Consider the following 17529-nt stretch of genomic DNA (forward strand, 5'->3'; position numbering starts at 1 on the left):
AGAAGACAATGTCGACTCCTACCCATAGCCAGTAAGGCCTGTACTCTCTCCAACTCCATCCATGTTGCTCCTCCTTGTTTATTCAGTTCCAGTCACACAGGCCTCTTTTCTGTTCCTCTAACACCTCAAACTCTTTTCCACTTTGGGCCACTGTACTTCATGTTCCTTCCACCCAAAATGCTACAGACAGGCTCTTGACAAAGCTGGGTTTCTGTTAACCCTGAGGGCTGAGCTCAACTGAAGGCTTTTCAGAGATACCTTCCCTGACACTCTCCTATCTACAACTACTCCCCGACTTGTCTGTTTCCTTCATGGTGTCTTCATGATATTTTTTGCTTACTGTTTATTGTTAGTCTCCCCTCACCCTTACCCATCCATGTGAGTTGCTCGAGGGCCAGGACCTCTAGTATCTTGTTCGTCCTCTCTCTAGCACCAAGGACAGCAGCTCATTCAAAGTAGACCTAAGTATTTTCTGAATGAACTAATGAGTGCTTGAATGAATGAATGAATGGTGTTCTCAGGAGAGAGGCACAAACATGACTAAGACAGTCTTGCCTCCAGGGAGCAACACTCCAATGGAAAAAGTGTACATGTGGTCCGAGATTCACTGACTGTTATCATTCACCTTACCCAAGTCAGAAGCACAAGAATTATCCTAAGCCACTCCTCTCCATTATCAAAAATCAAGTCCTTCGGCCCTTACTGTTCCTCAACTGTAGTACTATAGTGGCATCTTGATCCTAATTTTCCTACCTCTAGTATCCCCCAATTCAAACACTAAATTATCCTCCAAATTTGTATATTTATTTCTAAGTATTCCCCCAATTCAAACACTAAACTATCCTCCAAATTTGTACATTTATTGACAAGCGATTGACATGTCCTAAAACTAATCGAATATTAGTAAAATTTAATTTCTATGTAGCTAAAAATAAATATGAGTTCTAATACTTTTCCCATACATCACTTTGTAGACTGTTACACTTCAAACCACTTCCCATACTGATATTTTAAAAATACAAATCTGATTATATTGCTATATTTAAAATTACTGCAGTGATTCCTTAATACTTTTAAGATTCATTTATTCATTTCACAAGTATTTGTTAAATGGTAAACTCTGTACAAAGCAATGGGAATACACGGAGAAACAAGTCAGCTCCTGTCCTAAGTAGTTTTTAGTTTACTGAGAGACAGAGAGAAATAAACAAGCAAATAATACACAATGTGATAAACGCTAGGATGGGCTTAAGCATGTTATGTTGACCAGGCACAGTGGCTCATGCCTATAATCCCAGCACTTAGGGAGGCCAAGGCAGGAGGATCACTTGAGGCCAGGATCTAAGACCATCCTGGACAACATAGCGAGACTTTCTCTCTACTGAAAAAAAAAAAAAAAATTAAAATAGCTAGGTAGCCGGGCGTGGTAGCTCACATCTGTAATCCCAGAACTTTGGGAGGCCAAGGCATGTGGATCACCTGAGGTCAGGAGCTCAAGACCAACCTGGCCAACATGGTGAAACCCCGTCTCTACTAAAAATACAAAAATTAGCCGGGCATGGTAGTACGTGCCTATAATTCCAGCTACTTGGGAGGCCGAGGCAGGAGAATCGCTTGAACCCGGGAGGCGGAGCTTGCAGTGAACCAAGATTGCGCCACTGCACTCCAGCCTAGGCAACAAAGTGAGACTCGGTCTCAAAAAAAAAAAAAAAAAAAAAAAAAAAAAGCCAGGCATGGTAGCACATGCCTGTAGTCCTAGCTATTCGAGAGGCTGAGGCGGAGTGATCACTTGAGCCCAGGAATTCGAGGCTGCAGCGAGCCATTACCACAACATTGCACTCCAGCCTGGGTGACAGAGCAAGACCCCATCTCTAAAAAAAAGAAAAAATCAAATAAAAACCATGGTATGTTATGGGACATGGAAGTGGTACAGGCTAGCTGGAGTGGGGAGTGTGAAAGAGGAAAACAGAGGTAAGGAGGCTGCAAACATAAACAGAGGCAAAATCAGGAAGGGGCTTGATAAGACTTAAACTTTTCTCCTGACAGTAAATGGGAGTCATTGAAGGGTTTTAATCAGAAGTAACTTGATTAGTTTTTTATAAAGAGCTACCTGGTTGGATGTGGAGAATGAATGGGTATGATGGGAGGACTCAAACAGGAGGCCAAGAGACGGTTAGGAGATGGCTACAAAGTCATCTAATGGTGGTAGTGAGAAGCCTAGTGTGGAGGTGGGAAGAGAGGCAGGGGTAAAGATAAGATTTGAAAGATAAGGGTACAAAACAGGAGTGATAAGAAATGATGGCCATGTTTCTGGTTTGGCCAACACGGATGGGGATGGTATCATTCATCAAGATGAGGAACTCAGGAAGCAAAACAGAGTTATGGGGAACTTGCTGAGTTGAGCTTTGGACATGTTGAGATTAAGGAACCTGTGAGACGGAGTGGAGATACGTGGGTCTAGGGTTCAAAAGAAAGTTCTAGCCTGAAGATAGAGAATTTAGGAATTGCCAACATGGGAATGGATGGAATCAGCCAAAGGATGGGATGGGTGGTAAGAAGAGACTGCTGAGGCCTGAGCATTGAGGTACACCTACCTTTAAAGAACCAGGCTGAGGAAGGTGTAATGGAGACTAGGAGTGTGGAGTAAGTCAGGTTTAGCAGGCAGGGAAAGGGGACAGACACAGAAACTAATAATACAGGAGTGGAATCAAGATTTGCTGACTGATCAAATATTGGGGGAGAGACCAGGGGCCAGAAGAAGGGGAATGTGGGATTCTGGGAAGATAGCAATGTTGCTAACTCAGGAGGGGAAAGTGAGAGAGAAACAGGTTTTGTAGGAAGACGTGTTCTACTTTGGACATGGTGGAGGGGCCTGTGGGAAACGTGAGTGGAAACATCCATTAGCCACTTAGCAATGAAAGTTTCAAACTCAGCAGAAAGACCAAAAATAGATAAATTGATTTGAGAAGAATCAGTCTAGAACTAAGGGCAGATTGCAATAAATAAGAGAGATCATAGATGGTGCACTCTTTGAGAATAGCGGGTCTATGCTTGACTCCTCAGTGTCTATTCCACGCACTGCCAGATACACCGTGGAAATGGTGCTTAACAAGACATTGGTCCCATGAATGATGCATGAGGCCTGTAGAGACCTAGGGAAAGATACAATTCATGGCAGTGATATCTGTGGACCACCTGCTTCAGGTGGTGTGAACCTGTAATCCCAGCACTTTGGGAGGCTGAGGCGGGTAGATCACCTGAGGTCGGGAGTTTGAGATCAGCCTGACCAACATGGAGAAACCCTGTCTTTACTAAAAATACAAAATTAGCTGGCATGGTGGTGCATGCCTGTAATCCCAGCTACTCTAGTCAGGAGGCTGAGGCAGGAGAATCGCTTGAACCCGGGAGGTGGTGGTTGCGGTGAGCTGAGATCGCGCCATTGTACTCCAGCCTGGGCAACGAGAGTGAAACTCCATCTAAAAAAAAAAAAAAAAAAAAGAATCATCCGCAGGCTTGTTAGAGGGGTGATTCCTGGGCCAGATCCTAGACCTATTAAATCAGAATTTTAAGACAGATAGATCTGGGGATCTGCATTTTTACCTCTCCCCTAAAAGCAGTTCTTAAGCACCATTGAAATGCAGTGGAACATGGTGACTCAGAAGCCAGGACAAGTAACTTTCTAGGAGGAGAAAAATAGTTATGTGTAGAATCCTTCAAAGCGGGGCCATGAAGAATGAGGAGCAAGGAAAGGTCATGGCATGGGGTAAACAGGAGCTTAATGGGCACCCTTGGGAAATCAGTTTAAGTCAATAATCAGAATATAAAAGAGGAGGCATAATTAATCGTGAATAAGAAACAAGAAAACAAAAATGACCATAGTGTAGGGTTCAGAGGGTCCCAGACTTAGTAGTATTAGAATTACCTGGGGAACTTCTGACTCAGTATGTCTAAGATCTGAGTTGTGATTCTGCTAAGTAGCAGCACTGGGGAATCATTGTTGTAGACTTTCTCAAGATGTCTGGAACTAAGAGAAATAGTAATAGGATGGAAGCTAAATAGGAGTTATACGGTGGAATGAGAAACAGGGCTGGGGTGGGGGAGTTCTTTAGTACTGGTAATATCTGGCATAATCTGAGGCAGAAGGAAATAAGTTAGACTGAAGATACAAGAGAAAGGAGATATGCTAGTATTCTTTTGTTCTCTCAAAGACATCACTCCTGCAATTACTCCTAGTATCCAAGCATTATCATTTTTTCCCTCTTCACTGATTTGTTTTCATGGGCATCAAAACATGCTATTTTCTCTCGTCTTAAAACTAAACACTGGGAAACCCATATTGACAGTTACCACACTATTTCCATGTTTCTCCTTATAACAAAATTCTCAAAAGAGTTGATTCTATTTGCTGCTTCCCATTCATCTCTGCCCATACCCACTTGACTTCATTCCAAATGGGTTTTCACCACAGACGTAACAAAAATTGGGCTTATCCAGGCCACACGTGACCTCTGCATTGCTGAATCCAATGGCCAATTCTCGTATCTCACATAATCTAATGGTATCATTTGACACAGATCACTCTCTCCTCTCTGAAATACATTATTCACTTGGTGTCTAAGAAACTAAATAGTGGTGGCTTTGAAATATGGGTGAAAAATCATTTGTACTTCTTCGATCATGAGGTGGAGTCTGTATCTGCTTTCCTTGAATCTGCATGGGCTTGTGACTGCTTGACTAACAGGGTACAATAGAAATGATACTATGTGACTTCCAAGGGTGGCTCATTAAAGGACTATGCCCCCTAAGATGAGGCACAAGACAAGGATGTCCACTCTGCCCATGTCTATTCAACATTGCCATGTGTAAATGACATATAAGGGTAATGGAGACTAGGAGGGAAGAGCTAGACAGGAAGTTCTAGCCAGGCAAATTAGGCAAGAGAAACAAATAAAAGGCATTCAAACTGGAAAGGAAAAAGTAAAATTACTTCTGCTTGCATACGACATGATCTTGTATGTAAGTCTAAGGAATCCACTAAAAAACTATTAAAACTAATAAACAAGTTCTAAAATTTGAAGAGTACAATACCAATATCCAAAAATCAATAATCAAAAATCATTATTTCTATGTGCCAGTAATGAATAATTTGAAAATGAAATTAAAACAATTCTATTTACAATAGCATCAAAAAGAATAAAATGCTTTGAAATAAATTTAATAAAACGAGTACAACTTACACTCTGAAAACTTTAAAACATTATTTTAAAAAATTAAAGAAGACCTAAATAAACAAAAAGATATCCCATATTCATAGATTGGAAGACTTAATATTGTTAATATGGCAATATTCTCCAAATTGATCTAAAGGTTCAGTGTAATTGCTATCAAAATCCCAGTTGGCTTTTTTTTTTTTGCAGACGTTGACAAGCTGATCCTAAAATTCATACTAAAATTCAAGGGACCCAGCATAGCCAAAACAATCTTAAAAAAGAACAAAGTTGGAGGACTTTTGCTTACCAATTTTGAAACTTAGCACAAAGCTTCTATAAGTGAGAACTACAGTACTAGCATAAACATAGCCATATAGATCAATAGAATAGAATTGAGAGTCCAGAAATAAACCTTCAAATTTATAGTCAATTCAACAAGGGTACCAAGACAATTCAATAAAGAAAGAATAGTCTTTTCAACAGACAGTACTGGGATAACTAGATATCCAAATGTAAAAGAATGAAGTGAAATTCACTTTATCACACCGAATATAAAAATTAACTCAAAATTGATCAAAATGTAAAAGCTAAGACTATAAAACCCTTATAAAAAATATAGGTGTAAATTTTGTGACCTTGAGTTAGGCAAAGCCTTCTTAGATATCACACCCAAAACACAAGTAACAAAAGAAACAATAGATAAGTTGGATTTCATCAAAACTGAAAACTTTTGTGCTTCAAAGGACACTATCAAGAAAGTGAAAAGATAGGACACAGAATGGGAGAAAAATATTTGTAGATCATGTACCAAAAGGGACTTGTGTCTAGAATATATAAAGAACTCCTACAATTCAGTAATAGAGAACTGTTACAACCTAATTTAAAAATGGGTTGGCTGGGTGTGGTGGCTCACGACTGCAATCCCAGCACTTTTGGAGGCCGAGGCAGGCGGATCTCGAGGTCAGGAGATCAAGACTATCCTGGCTAACATGGTGAAACTCTGTCTCTACTAAAAATACAAAAAATTAGCCGGGCGTGGTGGCGGACGCCTGTAGTCCCAGCTACTTGGGAGAATGAGGCAGGAGAATGGCGTGAACCCGGGAGGCGGAGCTTGCAGTGAGCCAAGATGGCTCTGTCCAGCCTGGGCGACAGAGCCAGCCAGACTCCGTCTGAAAAACAAAAGGGTTAAAGAACTAACTAGATATACAAATGGTTAATAAAAACATGAAAACATGTTCAATATCATTAACCATTAGGGAAATGCAAGTCAAAATCACAGTTATACCATAAAATGGGTGGTTGTCAGGGGCTGGGGGAGGGAGAAATGGGGCGTTGTTTAATAGATACAGAATTTTAGTTTGGCAAGATGAAAAAGTTCTGAAGATCTATTGCACGAGAATGTGAATACACTACTGAACTGAATACTTAAAAGTGAGTAAGACAGTAACTTGTTATGTGTGTTTTTTCCAACCACGATTTAAAAAATACACCATAATTATACCACTTCAAGGGTATTCAAGTGTGAAGTGAGGTGGTAAAAGTATCTTATCCCATTAGGATAGGAAAGCTATAATTAAAAGATAATAACAAGTGTTGGGGAGGACATGGAGAAACTGGAACCCTCATACATTGCCAGTAAGAATGTAAAATGGTACAGCTACTTTGGAAAACAATTGGGAAGTTCCTCAAAAGCTTCAGCATAGAGTTTCCATATGAGCCAGTAATTCCACTTGTAGGTATTGAATAGGTCTGGAATAAGCCACTGTGACATAAAAAATTATTTTAAGCAGAAGATATTTGAGTTCCTGAAATCTCTTTTCTGCCTAAAAGGAGAGTCTCCCAAAAGAAGTCAAAATAACCGAAACGTCATAAATCCCCATCTCAGGAACAACCAGGGAAGATTAACTATTATCACCAGAGATAAGATGTCTCCATATCACACCTAAATAGATGTTTGTCATGAAAACTATCTATCATATCCTCCATGTAATCTCCTAAGGGCCCATTTATCTTTCCTGAAAGTCATTGTTTTCCAACAAGTGTCTTTCTCCTTCTTGCCTTCCCCTATTACGACTGTATATAAATCCCAAATAATCATCCCTTTGAGTCACTTTCTATTGTGAACTCCTGTCTGCATGTGATTAAAATGTCTTTTCCTTTGCTAATCTTTCATTTATCAATTTAATTTGCAGGCCTCCCATAACTGAATCTAAAAAATAGATTAAAAGTTTTTCCTTCCCCACAGTATATACCCAGAGAAATGAAAACATATCTACCAAAACTTGTACCTAAATCTTCATAGTATTATTCATAATGGCCCAAAAGTGGAAAACACCAAAAGCCCATCAAATGCTGAATGGATAAACACAATATGGTATAGCTACACAATGAAGTCTTATCCAGCAATAAAAAGGAATAAAATACCGATTCACACAACATGGATGAACCCTGAAAACATGCTAAATGAAAGAAACCAGTCACAAAAACCTTATATTGTGTGATTCAGTTTATGATTCTACATTTGATTCCATTCCATGAACTGTCCAGAACAGACAAATCTATAAAGACAAAGTAGATTAGTTCTTGCCTAGAGCTGGGAGGATGGAGGGATTGGGGATGATTGCTAATAGGCACAGGTTTTCTTTTGGAGGTAATAAAAATGTTCAAAATTGATTGCAGTGATGATTATAAAATTCTGCGAGCACATTAATACTATTGAATGGTACACTTTGAATGCGGGAATTGTATGGTATGTAAATGAGATCTCCACAAAGCTGTTTTTAAAAAAAGACAAAAACGGCCATGCAGCTTTTGTTTCGTTCACTGCAAACACTTGATCTTAGAGCCCTGAGCCTGCATTAAAGAAGTCTGACTACCCTAAAGCCACCAGACTGTCACAAAACCCAAGCCACATGTAAAGGCCATGTGTTGTCCTAGCTCAGCCCAGCTTTTGCATCATCACAGCCCAGGCACCAAATACCTGAGTAAAGAAGGCTTCAGATAATTCTAGCCTTCAGGCCATTGGGTTACCCCACTAGCCATTTAAGTCCTCCCAAATAAGGTTCCAGGCAAGCCTATCTGCGCCACAGCGTGTGCCAATACCTGACCACAGAATCTCTGAGCACAATAAAATAGTGGTTGTTTTACCCCTTCAATTCTGTTAAGAAGAAATAGATCAGTGTAAAGACCACTCTTCTAGTTTTCCTCCTATCTCACTGTCTACTCCTCAGTCTATGGGTTCTTCCCTAATCTCCCTGAATGTTGGAGTATCCCAAGTGTCAAACCATGGGCCACTTCTATTCCTATGCTCACTCCCTTGGTGCTCTCAAGTGGTCTTTTGGCTTTAAATACCATGTTAATGACCCTCAAATTTATATCTTCAGCCTGGACCTCTTTTCTGAACTCTAGATTAGTATATGCACCTGCTTATTTGACATTTCCACTTAACTTCTAACTGGCATCTAAAACTTAACAAAAACACAGTTGTTCTTTTCCTCCAAACTTGCTCTTTTTCCAATCATCCCCATCTCAGTAAACTCCAACTCCCAGCCTTGCAGTCATTAAGACCTCTTCACTGCAAACTGCTTACTCCCTGTTCCCCTTCAGGTCTCCACCAAAATTCCTAAAGACGCCTTCAAATACAGTGTAACCCAGTCTGTATCCCTCACATTCCCTACCTACCCATCCCAGCTTTGATCTCCTCCATAGCACTCACTTCCACCTGATCCTCTATCTTTTACTAATTGGTCTCTTTCTCTGTCTACTAGAATGTAAGCTCCACGAAGGCAAGGAGTTTTGCCTATTTTATTCATTCCTGTATCCCCAATGACCAAAGATGTATAGTATCTTTGGCACTTAATAATTATTTGTTTAGTTATTGAATGAGTAATCAAATGAGTTCAGGGGCAAGCAGGGATGAAATCAAGATCATAAGTAAAGCGTTAGCCTCAAAAGGAGATACATCTCTTCTCTTGGGGAAGAGAAAAAAAAATGTCTACTGATTTTGAACATCTAAGCAAAGAAATGACAGTAGAACCAATCTTACATGGGGCTTACTATGGAGGTCACAAGTGTAAGCACTTTACACATATTTATGGGTGTAATCTTCTCAACTGCCTGTGGGCAGGTTCTATTATCATCATTTTATAGATAAGGAAACTGAGGCAGAGTGAGGTTAAGTAACTTCTCCAAGGTGACTAGCCATTAAGTGACAGAGCTGGAATAAAAATCAAGTTATCTGACTTCAGGGTCCATCATAACCTCCACACCACACTACATCTTGAAGGTTGTTTACTGAGGGTGATATAATAGTGGTGGGATACAGAACTTGAAAAAAGTAGAAGAGGTCTGAAATAACCAGTTGGGAGTCCATTAAACTAAAGAATTGTTGAGAAGCATTGAAGGCCTGGTGCAATTAAACTATGTGGCTTTGCAATGGACTCCATTAAGTTGGGAAGAAAGGGTCACCGAAAGAAGAGGTGTCTACTCACCTGTCAAGTCTGCTTAGATGTTGCCCTGGTTCCAAAAGCTGCTACTTTTGAAAAATAGCATCTATATAAAGCAAATATTTTATCTAATAATCCATTTAAATAAATTTATAGTTGTTCTCACAAAATGTCACTACTCACATCTACTGACAAATTCTGACACAAGCCCCTAGGAATCAGTGCACTTGTTTTTACTTGACAACCTACCAAATCCTTCATATTTACAATTACTTCAGCTGCAACAAGAACTAAAGGCAAGTCATCTTTAAGTTATGAAAACGATGGATAAATAGATTAAAAAAAAATGGCATTCACATCCAGTGGAATATTATTCAGCCTTAAAAGGAATGAAATTCTGATGTAAGCTGACATGGATGAATGTTTAAGAAATGCTAAGTTTAGGCAGACACAAAAGGATATGGTATGATTCCACTTACATGAAGTACCTAGTCAAATTTATAGGGACAGAAAATAGAATGGTGGTTGCCAGAGGCTGGTGGGAGGGAGAATGGGTAGTTACTGTTTAATGGGCATGGAATTCAGTTTGGGATGATGAAAAAATTCTGGAGATGGATACTGGTGAATGTTGCAAAACAATGTGAATGTAATTAATGTCAACTAATTTTACACTTAAAAATGGTTAAAATGGTAAGTTTTATATACGTATATTTTACTACAAAAGAAGTTATGAAACATGGAATAAATGCAGGCTTGGTGGAATCTACTTCTGATGAGAAACCAACTGTGTCTAGGACAGTTAAGGTACAAAGAGATCTATAGAGAGGCAGCAGAACTAGGATGGAGTCTGAATACTCCCCAAATTTACATGACAAAGAGAGTTTTCAAGATTGTTATGCTGCTAGTTAAGGGCAGCAGGGACTGCAGCTTTGGACTACCCTGCTTCCAGTGGCAGGGTTGGAACACAGTCTTAGGAACTTCGGGGCAGGGGTGGGGTGGCAAGTGGGGGAGTTCTAATTAGCCATCAGTGATCTTTTTATGCTCAAATACTTGACATCAGGAGTCTTGCCTGATTCTTTGTAGCCCAGACTCTCAACAAGTATCTGGCTCCTAGACGGTATTTATTACATAGCTAGTGAATGTAGATGAAAGTTTGATTTGGTTTATAAAATGGAGAATAGATAATGTCTTCTTAGGAGTGCTATACCTGGTTGGAATGGAATTATATAAAAATACAGATACAAAGGTAAGGCATTATTCTTAATACAAACAGGACAAAAAGAGGCTTGAAAAATCTCCCTGAAGGTCACAGTTTATTTGCCATGATCTGCTTTCTTGGTGAGTTAGGATAATTCTCACTGAAAACATGGAAAGCTCTGATTTACCTTTTTCTTTTAGTTATCTTGGAAAGAGAAGAGGGTGGGGTCTTTCTGCCTACCAAGTTTCTCAGTTCTTACAAAGACAGAACAATGGATGAACAAAGTAATTTACTATTCAGAAGGATACAGGGTTTATTTGGAATAAAAATACACTAGAAAAAATAGTTATTTGTTTCTTTTAGTGATTTTTCTAGCTCTATAACCTCCACCCCCGCCCCCACCCACCTCAGTTCTGGATGGATTCGCTGTGCAGGCAGAAATCTAAGGTAAGGCATTAAAGGTCTCACAGATCTTCCCTGGTAGACCACATTATGCTAATCTAATCACACCTGACTATCAATTTAATAAATTTAATTATCCAAAAAATCTTATTATCCAAATTTCATATATCTGCCTCCTATAGATGAGTATCATTTTATAATACACTGAGAACAGTCAAGAATTATATCTTGTATTTATGAATTAAGAACCTATATTTAAAAACTATGACCTGTATTTATGTAACTATAATAAGGGACATTAGAAACCAAACAGATGGATATTTATAAAAACTTATTTCAAGAAAAGATTTAAAGAAGCTCATTCCAACTCCTTTGTATAGACTAGGGAACACACAATTACTTTAAGTAGAATTAAGTTTTTTCTTAATTGCACTCCAGATTACATCAAAGGTAAAACATTTAGCGACCTTAAGACTTTAACCTCCTCAAATTTTCAATGGATTGCCTTTCAGAATGATTTTTCTAATTAACATGAGAGAAAATCTAGCTAATAAAAGGCCATACTCTTAGATTCAAGAGTTGAATGAATTTTTATGTATCAATGCAGATGGATTCCAATATTCATTCACTAAGCAGAAAGGAATAATTAATTTTTATACCATACAAATATGAAGTTAAAATAGAATTTTCATCGATGGTCAGTACTGTAGATTCTATGTTATGATGAATTCCAAGATCATCAATTTCTGCATCTTTAGTAGAAAGTGTACTTTTCAGTGTTACGATGCCTTCAAAGAGTCTTCAGTTTGTCTTTATCTTGCTCTTTTTGACTGCAAAGTGCAAAAGATTCCTGAACAAACTGCCTGCACATTGGGCACTGCTGAAAATACTTCACACAGCCATCACACAGGCATGTGTGTCTGCATGGTAAGAGCACCCAGTTCACAGTCCCATTCTGGCAAACAACACAGTCCTTGCTGTTCTCCTCTGATGGCTCAACTTCACTTTCAGAGAGTCCCACCTTTTCCAACAAACTTCTGTCTATGTTTTTTTCTTCTGAAGAGGAATTGTTGGAGGAAGTGAAATTATTATTTGCAGACATGAAAAGTTGCTGCAAATCAAAGAAATAAATTTAAAGATTATTATAAATAACAATTACTCTTTAAAACTGGGGGTCATAAGAAGCTGCTCAAAATTTATGAGCTAGCAAATTCAATTGCAAAGAATAGTTATCTTCTATAATTATTAACTGAAAAATATAATCATCTTTTCATAAATGGCCATTCTTTGAAACTCTGTAAACAAAAGAGACAGAGATAAGACTACAGAGTACGACTTACCTTAAGATCATGAAATTGACCTTGAGCCAAGAGTAAATATTGATACAATATTCTGCAGGATAGTTTATAAGTCCTATCAGGAATATGAATCACTGACACCATGGAAATCTAAAATAAAAATTGAACACTGGTCAGCACTTAAAATCTTTATATTATTTCACAGATATGTGAAAAATGCTTTTCAACAGCTTCTAGACACTGTCTTCTGCCAAAAAAAAAAAAAAGAAAAATGCTTCTCAAAAATAAAAGGCTGAAGAAGGAAATAAAGGGTATTCAATTAGGAAAAGAGGAAGTCAAATTGTCCCTGTTTGCAGATGACATGATTGTATATCTAGAAAACCCCATTGTCTCAGCCCAAAATCTCCTTAAGCTGATTAGCAACTTCAGCAAAGTCTCAGGATACAAAATTAATGTACAAAAATCACAAGCATTCTTGTACACCAATAACAGACAAACAGAGAGCCAAATCATGAGTGAACTCCCATTCACAATTGCTTCAAAGAGAATAAAATACCTAGGAATCCAACTTACCAGGGATGTGAAGGACCTCTTCAAGGAGAACTACAAACCACTGCTCAATGAAATAAAAGAGGATACAAACAAATGGAAGAACATTCCATGCTCATGGGTTGGAAGAATCAATATCGTGAAAATGGCCATACTGCCCAAGGTAATTTATAGATTCAATGCCATCCCCATCAAGCTACCAATGACTTTCTTCACAGAATTGGAAAAAACTACTTTAAAGTTCATATGGAACCAAAAAAGAGCCCGCATCGCCAAGTCAATCCTAAGCCAAAAGAACAAAGCTGGAGGCATCACGCTACCTGACTTTAAACTCTACTACAAGGCTACAGTAACCAAAACAGTATGGTACTGGTACCACAACAGAGACATAGATCAATGGAACAGAACAGAGCCCTCAGAAATGATGCCGCATAGCTACAACTATCTGATCTTTGACAAACCTGACAAAAACAAGAAATGGGGAAAGGATTCCCTATTTAATAAATGGTGCTGGGAAAACTGGCTAGCCATATGTAGAAAGCTGAAACTGGATCCCTTCCTTACACCTTATACAAAAATTAATTCAAGATGGATTAAAGACTTATATGTTAGACCTAAAACCATTAAAATCCTACAAGAAAACCTAGGCAATACCATTCAGGACATAGGCGTGGGCAAGGACTTCATGTCTAAAACACCAAAAGCAATGGCAACAAAAGCCAAAATCGACAAATGGGATCTCATTAAACTAAAGAGCTTCTGCACAGCAAAAGAAACTATCATCAGAGTGAACAGGCAACCTACACAATGGGAGAAAATTTTTGCAACCTACTCATCTGACAAAGGGCTAATATCCAGAATCTACAATGAACTCAAACAAATTTACAAGAAAAAAACAAACAACCCCATCAAAAAGTGGGCAGAGGACATGAACAGACACTTCTCAAAAGAAGACATTTATGCAGCCAAAAAACACATGAAGAAATGCTCCTCATCACTGGCCATCAGAGAAATGCAAATCAAAACCACAGTGAGATACCATCTCACACCAGTTAGAATGGCCATCATTAAAAAATCAGGAAACAACAGGTGCTGGAGAGGATGTGGAGAAATAGGAACACTTTTACACTGTTGGTGGGACTGTAAACTAGTTCAACCATTGTGGAAGTCAGTGTGGCGATTCCTCAGGGATCTCGAACTAGAAATACCATTTGACCCAGCCATCCCATTACTGGGTATATACCCGAAGGACTATAAATCATGCTGCTATAAAGACACATGCACACGTATGTTTATTGCGGCACTATTCACAATAGCAAAGAGTTGGAACCAACCCAAATGTCCAACAACGATAGACTGGATTAAGAAAATATGGCACATATACACCATGGAATATTATGCAGCCATAAAAAATGATGAGTTCGTGTCCTTTGTAGGGACATGGATGAAACTGGAAAACATCATTCTCAGTAAACTATCGCAAGGACAAAAAACCAAACACCGCATGTTCTCACTCATAGGTGGGAAGTGAACAATGAGAACTCATGGACACAGGAAGGGGAACATCACGCTCCGGGGACTGTTGTGGGGTGGGGGGAGGGGGGAGGGACAGCATTAGGAGATACACCTAATGCTAAATGACGAATTAATGGGTGCAGGAAATCAACATGGCACATGGATACATATGTAACAAACCTGCACATTGTGCACATGTACCCTAAAACCCTAAAGTATAATAAAAAAAAAAAAATTAAAAAAAAAAAAAATAAAAAAAAAAAAAAAAAAAAAAAAAATAAAAGGCTGATAAATTAGAAAATTTACATCAATCTGATTAAATCATAATCACTGCAGAGGAATCAGTTACTGACATATTTTTGGCAGAGTTATTTTAATTGTACTCAAATTTACAAATTTAATGTGATCACAATGGACAAAGGAATCTTTGAGAGGACTAAAGAAGGAAACGGAGAGGAATTAAAATCAGTATTAAACAGTCTTTTAAGAAGCTTGGATGTAAACGGACCAGAGAAAACACTTTTGCTTAGAGAGCTACATGCATTGACTCTAAAATTCTCATATAGAAAAATGAACACAAAAGAATGGCTAGAAAAATACTGAAAAGAGAGAGCTCTGAGGGCGACAGCCCCATCAGATAATAAAACAGACTACAAAGCCTTTAAAATTAAAACAGTATGGTACTGGCACATGAATAGACAGATGGATGAAACAGGATAAACAGTCCAGAAACAGACCTAATTACGTACAAAAATATAATAAAGGTGTGATGTCAAATCACCAAAGAGTTTTTTTAATAAACAGTATTGGGACAATTGGATAGCTATTGGAAAAATATATAATTAGATGCATTCCTCATACCATACATAAGAATAAACTCCAGACACATAAGAGATCTAAATGTAAAAAATAAAACTGTACAAGTACTAGAAGAAAATCAACAAAATCCATTTTAGTCTCAGTGTAAGGAAAGACATTAACTACAACTCAAAACCCAGAGGAAATACACTTGACTATATAAGAATTAAAAATATACGTGATAAAAAGCACCATAAACAAAGTCAAAACACATGACAAACTAGAATAAATATTCACAAGGTGTGTCACAAATTAAAGGTTAATATTCCTAATTTATGAAGAACTTTTAAAAACTGAAGAAAATGGCCAAAATCCTATAGAAAAATGGGCAAAAGACATGAACGGACAATTCATAAAAAGATATAAACATAAGCCTTGACCATATTAAAGGATGTTTAATTAAAATTAATACTGCACCATTGTTCACTCATCAAAGTAACAAAAATCCAAAAGCTTGTCAATACACTCTGTGGAAATACACTCTCATATATTGTTGGTGGAAATTTTTTTTTCCGAAAAGGTACAATTCCAATGGCAATATCTAACAAAACAACATGCATTTACACTTCAACCATACAATTCCAACAATATTAAGATATGTATATATGAATTATTCAGCATAAGATTATTTGTTACTGCAGAATACTGGAAACTACCTGAATGTCCAAGCACAGGACACTGGCAGAATAACTATGGAATATGCACAGCATACACACAGTGCAGTGCTATGCAGCTATCAAAAAAAAAAAAAAAGTGAAGACAATCTCTGCAAACTGGTGTGCAGTGATTTCCAGATTTTCTGAAGTGAAAAAAAGCAAAGTACAAAACAGCATACGTAGCATAGAGAATGTGCTATCTTTTGTGTAAGAAAAAAGAGAAAATAAAAAACAGGGAGGATAAATCGGAAAACAACAACTATCTCTAAGGACTGGGGTGTGTGGGAATGGCGTGGAAGGGATACGGAAGAAAACAACATGAGCATATTTCTTTATATGGTTTTCTGACTTTTGAGAAAACTAATCCAAGTAATCTGTGGGCACAGTTTGACTACAAACCCTCAGTCTTGGCAGGAAGCAGGGAAATGGCAATTTGAGCACCAAAATAATTAAATTCAGCCATGAATTATAAAACACTGGGGGAAAAATTCATGAGGCCATAGAGACAACAGATGAGCAAACAAACAAATGGGAGAGACAGGAAGTCTCTTGCTCGTTGTAGAATGCCAAGAACTGGCTGGAGGGAGGGTTGGAGTTGGAAAATAATTATTTTGCAACCATCACAGTAAAGATGAAATCTGGCAAGAATCATCAATGGATGTTAAATCTAGGACAAAAAAATTTTTTTAATAAAAAGCAGGATATTTACATGATCTTACAGTGCCTCCTCACAGACCAAGGGGGAGAAAAAACCAGAAGAGTGGAGAAATTAGGTAACACCTTGACTAAGAGATCAAAATTAACATGACCAATTAGAGAAAAGAACATTGCATGCTTCTAGAGGTGGCACTCTGAAAAGGACACATCAACTGGGCAGCTCACTGGCTGCAGACGTATAATTTTGATCTGATCATAAGAAAAATCAGACAAACAAAATGAGAATGTTTTAATTTACAAAAAGGGTGTGTGTGTGCATGTGTGTGTGACTATATCCTTCAAAAATGCTCACGTCATAAAAGACAGAGTATGGAAATGTTCCAGGCTAAAGGAAGCTAAAGATCCATGACAAATACAAAATCTGGCTCTAGACTAGAACCTGAACTGGAGAAGAAAATTGGTTGTGAATTGGATAAAATACTGTATCAATGTTAAATTTATAAAGCAGATGACTATACTGTGGTTATATAAGAAAGCATCCTTATTTTTAGGAAATACACATTGAAGCATTTAGGGGTAAAGAATCATCATGTATGCAACTTATTCTCAAATCATTGATTTAAAATATATATACGATCATATATATGTGTATGTATAAACATATGGGCAGGCTGGGTGTGGTGGCTCACGCCTGTAATCTCAGCCCTTTGGGAGATCACGGTGGGAGGACTCCTTGAGCTC

General features: G+C 38.0%; 1 protein-coding gene across 3 annotated transcripts in view; it reads right to left on the reverse strand.

The window, feature by feature from the left end:
- Positions 1-1068: 1068 nt before the first annotated feature.
- CGRRF1 (cell growth regulator with ring finger domain 1) overlaps positions 1069-17529 on the reverse strand; it is a 40967-nt gene continuing 24506 nt past the window's right edge. For 2 of the 3 annotated variants that reach the window (XM_055289318.2, XM_055289319.2), the window contains 2 exons: positions 12596-12703; positions 10947-12366 (listed from right to left, as the gene is read on the reverse strand). In XM_055289318.2, the coding sequence (XP_055145293.1) occupies positions 12046-12366; positions 12596-12703 (429 nt within the window). In that variant the 3' untranslated portion in view covers positions 10947-12045. Of the gene's footprint in view, positions 3477-10946; positions 12367-12595; positions 12704-17529 lie in introns of those variants that run through there. The other variant, XR_008659493.2, reaches the window with a different exon arrangement.

This window comes from Symphalangus syndactylus, chromosome 8, assembly GCF_028878055.3.
Source record: "Symphalangus syndactylus isolate Jambi chromosome 8, NHGRI_mSymSyn1-v2.1_pri, whole genome shotgun sequence".
NCBI lineage: Eukaryota > Metazoa > Chordata > Mammalia > Primates > Hylobatidae > Symphalangus > Symphalangus syndactylus.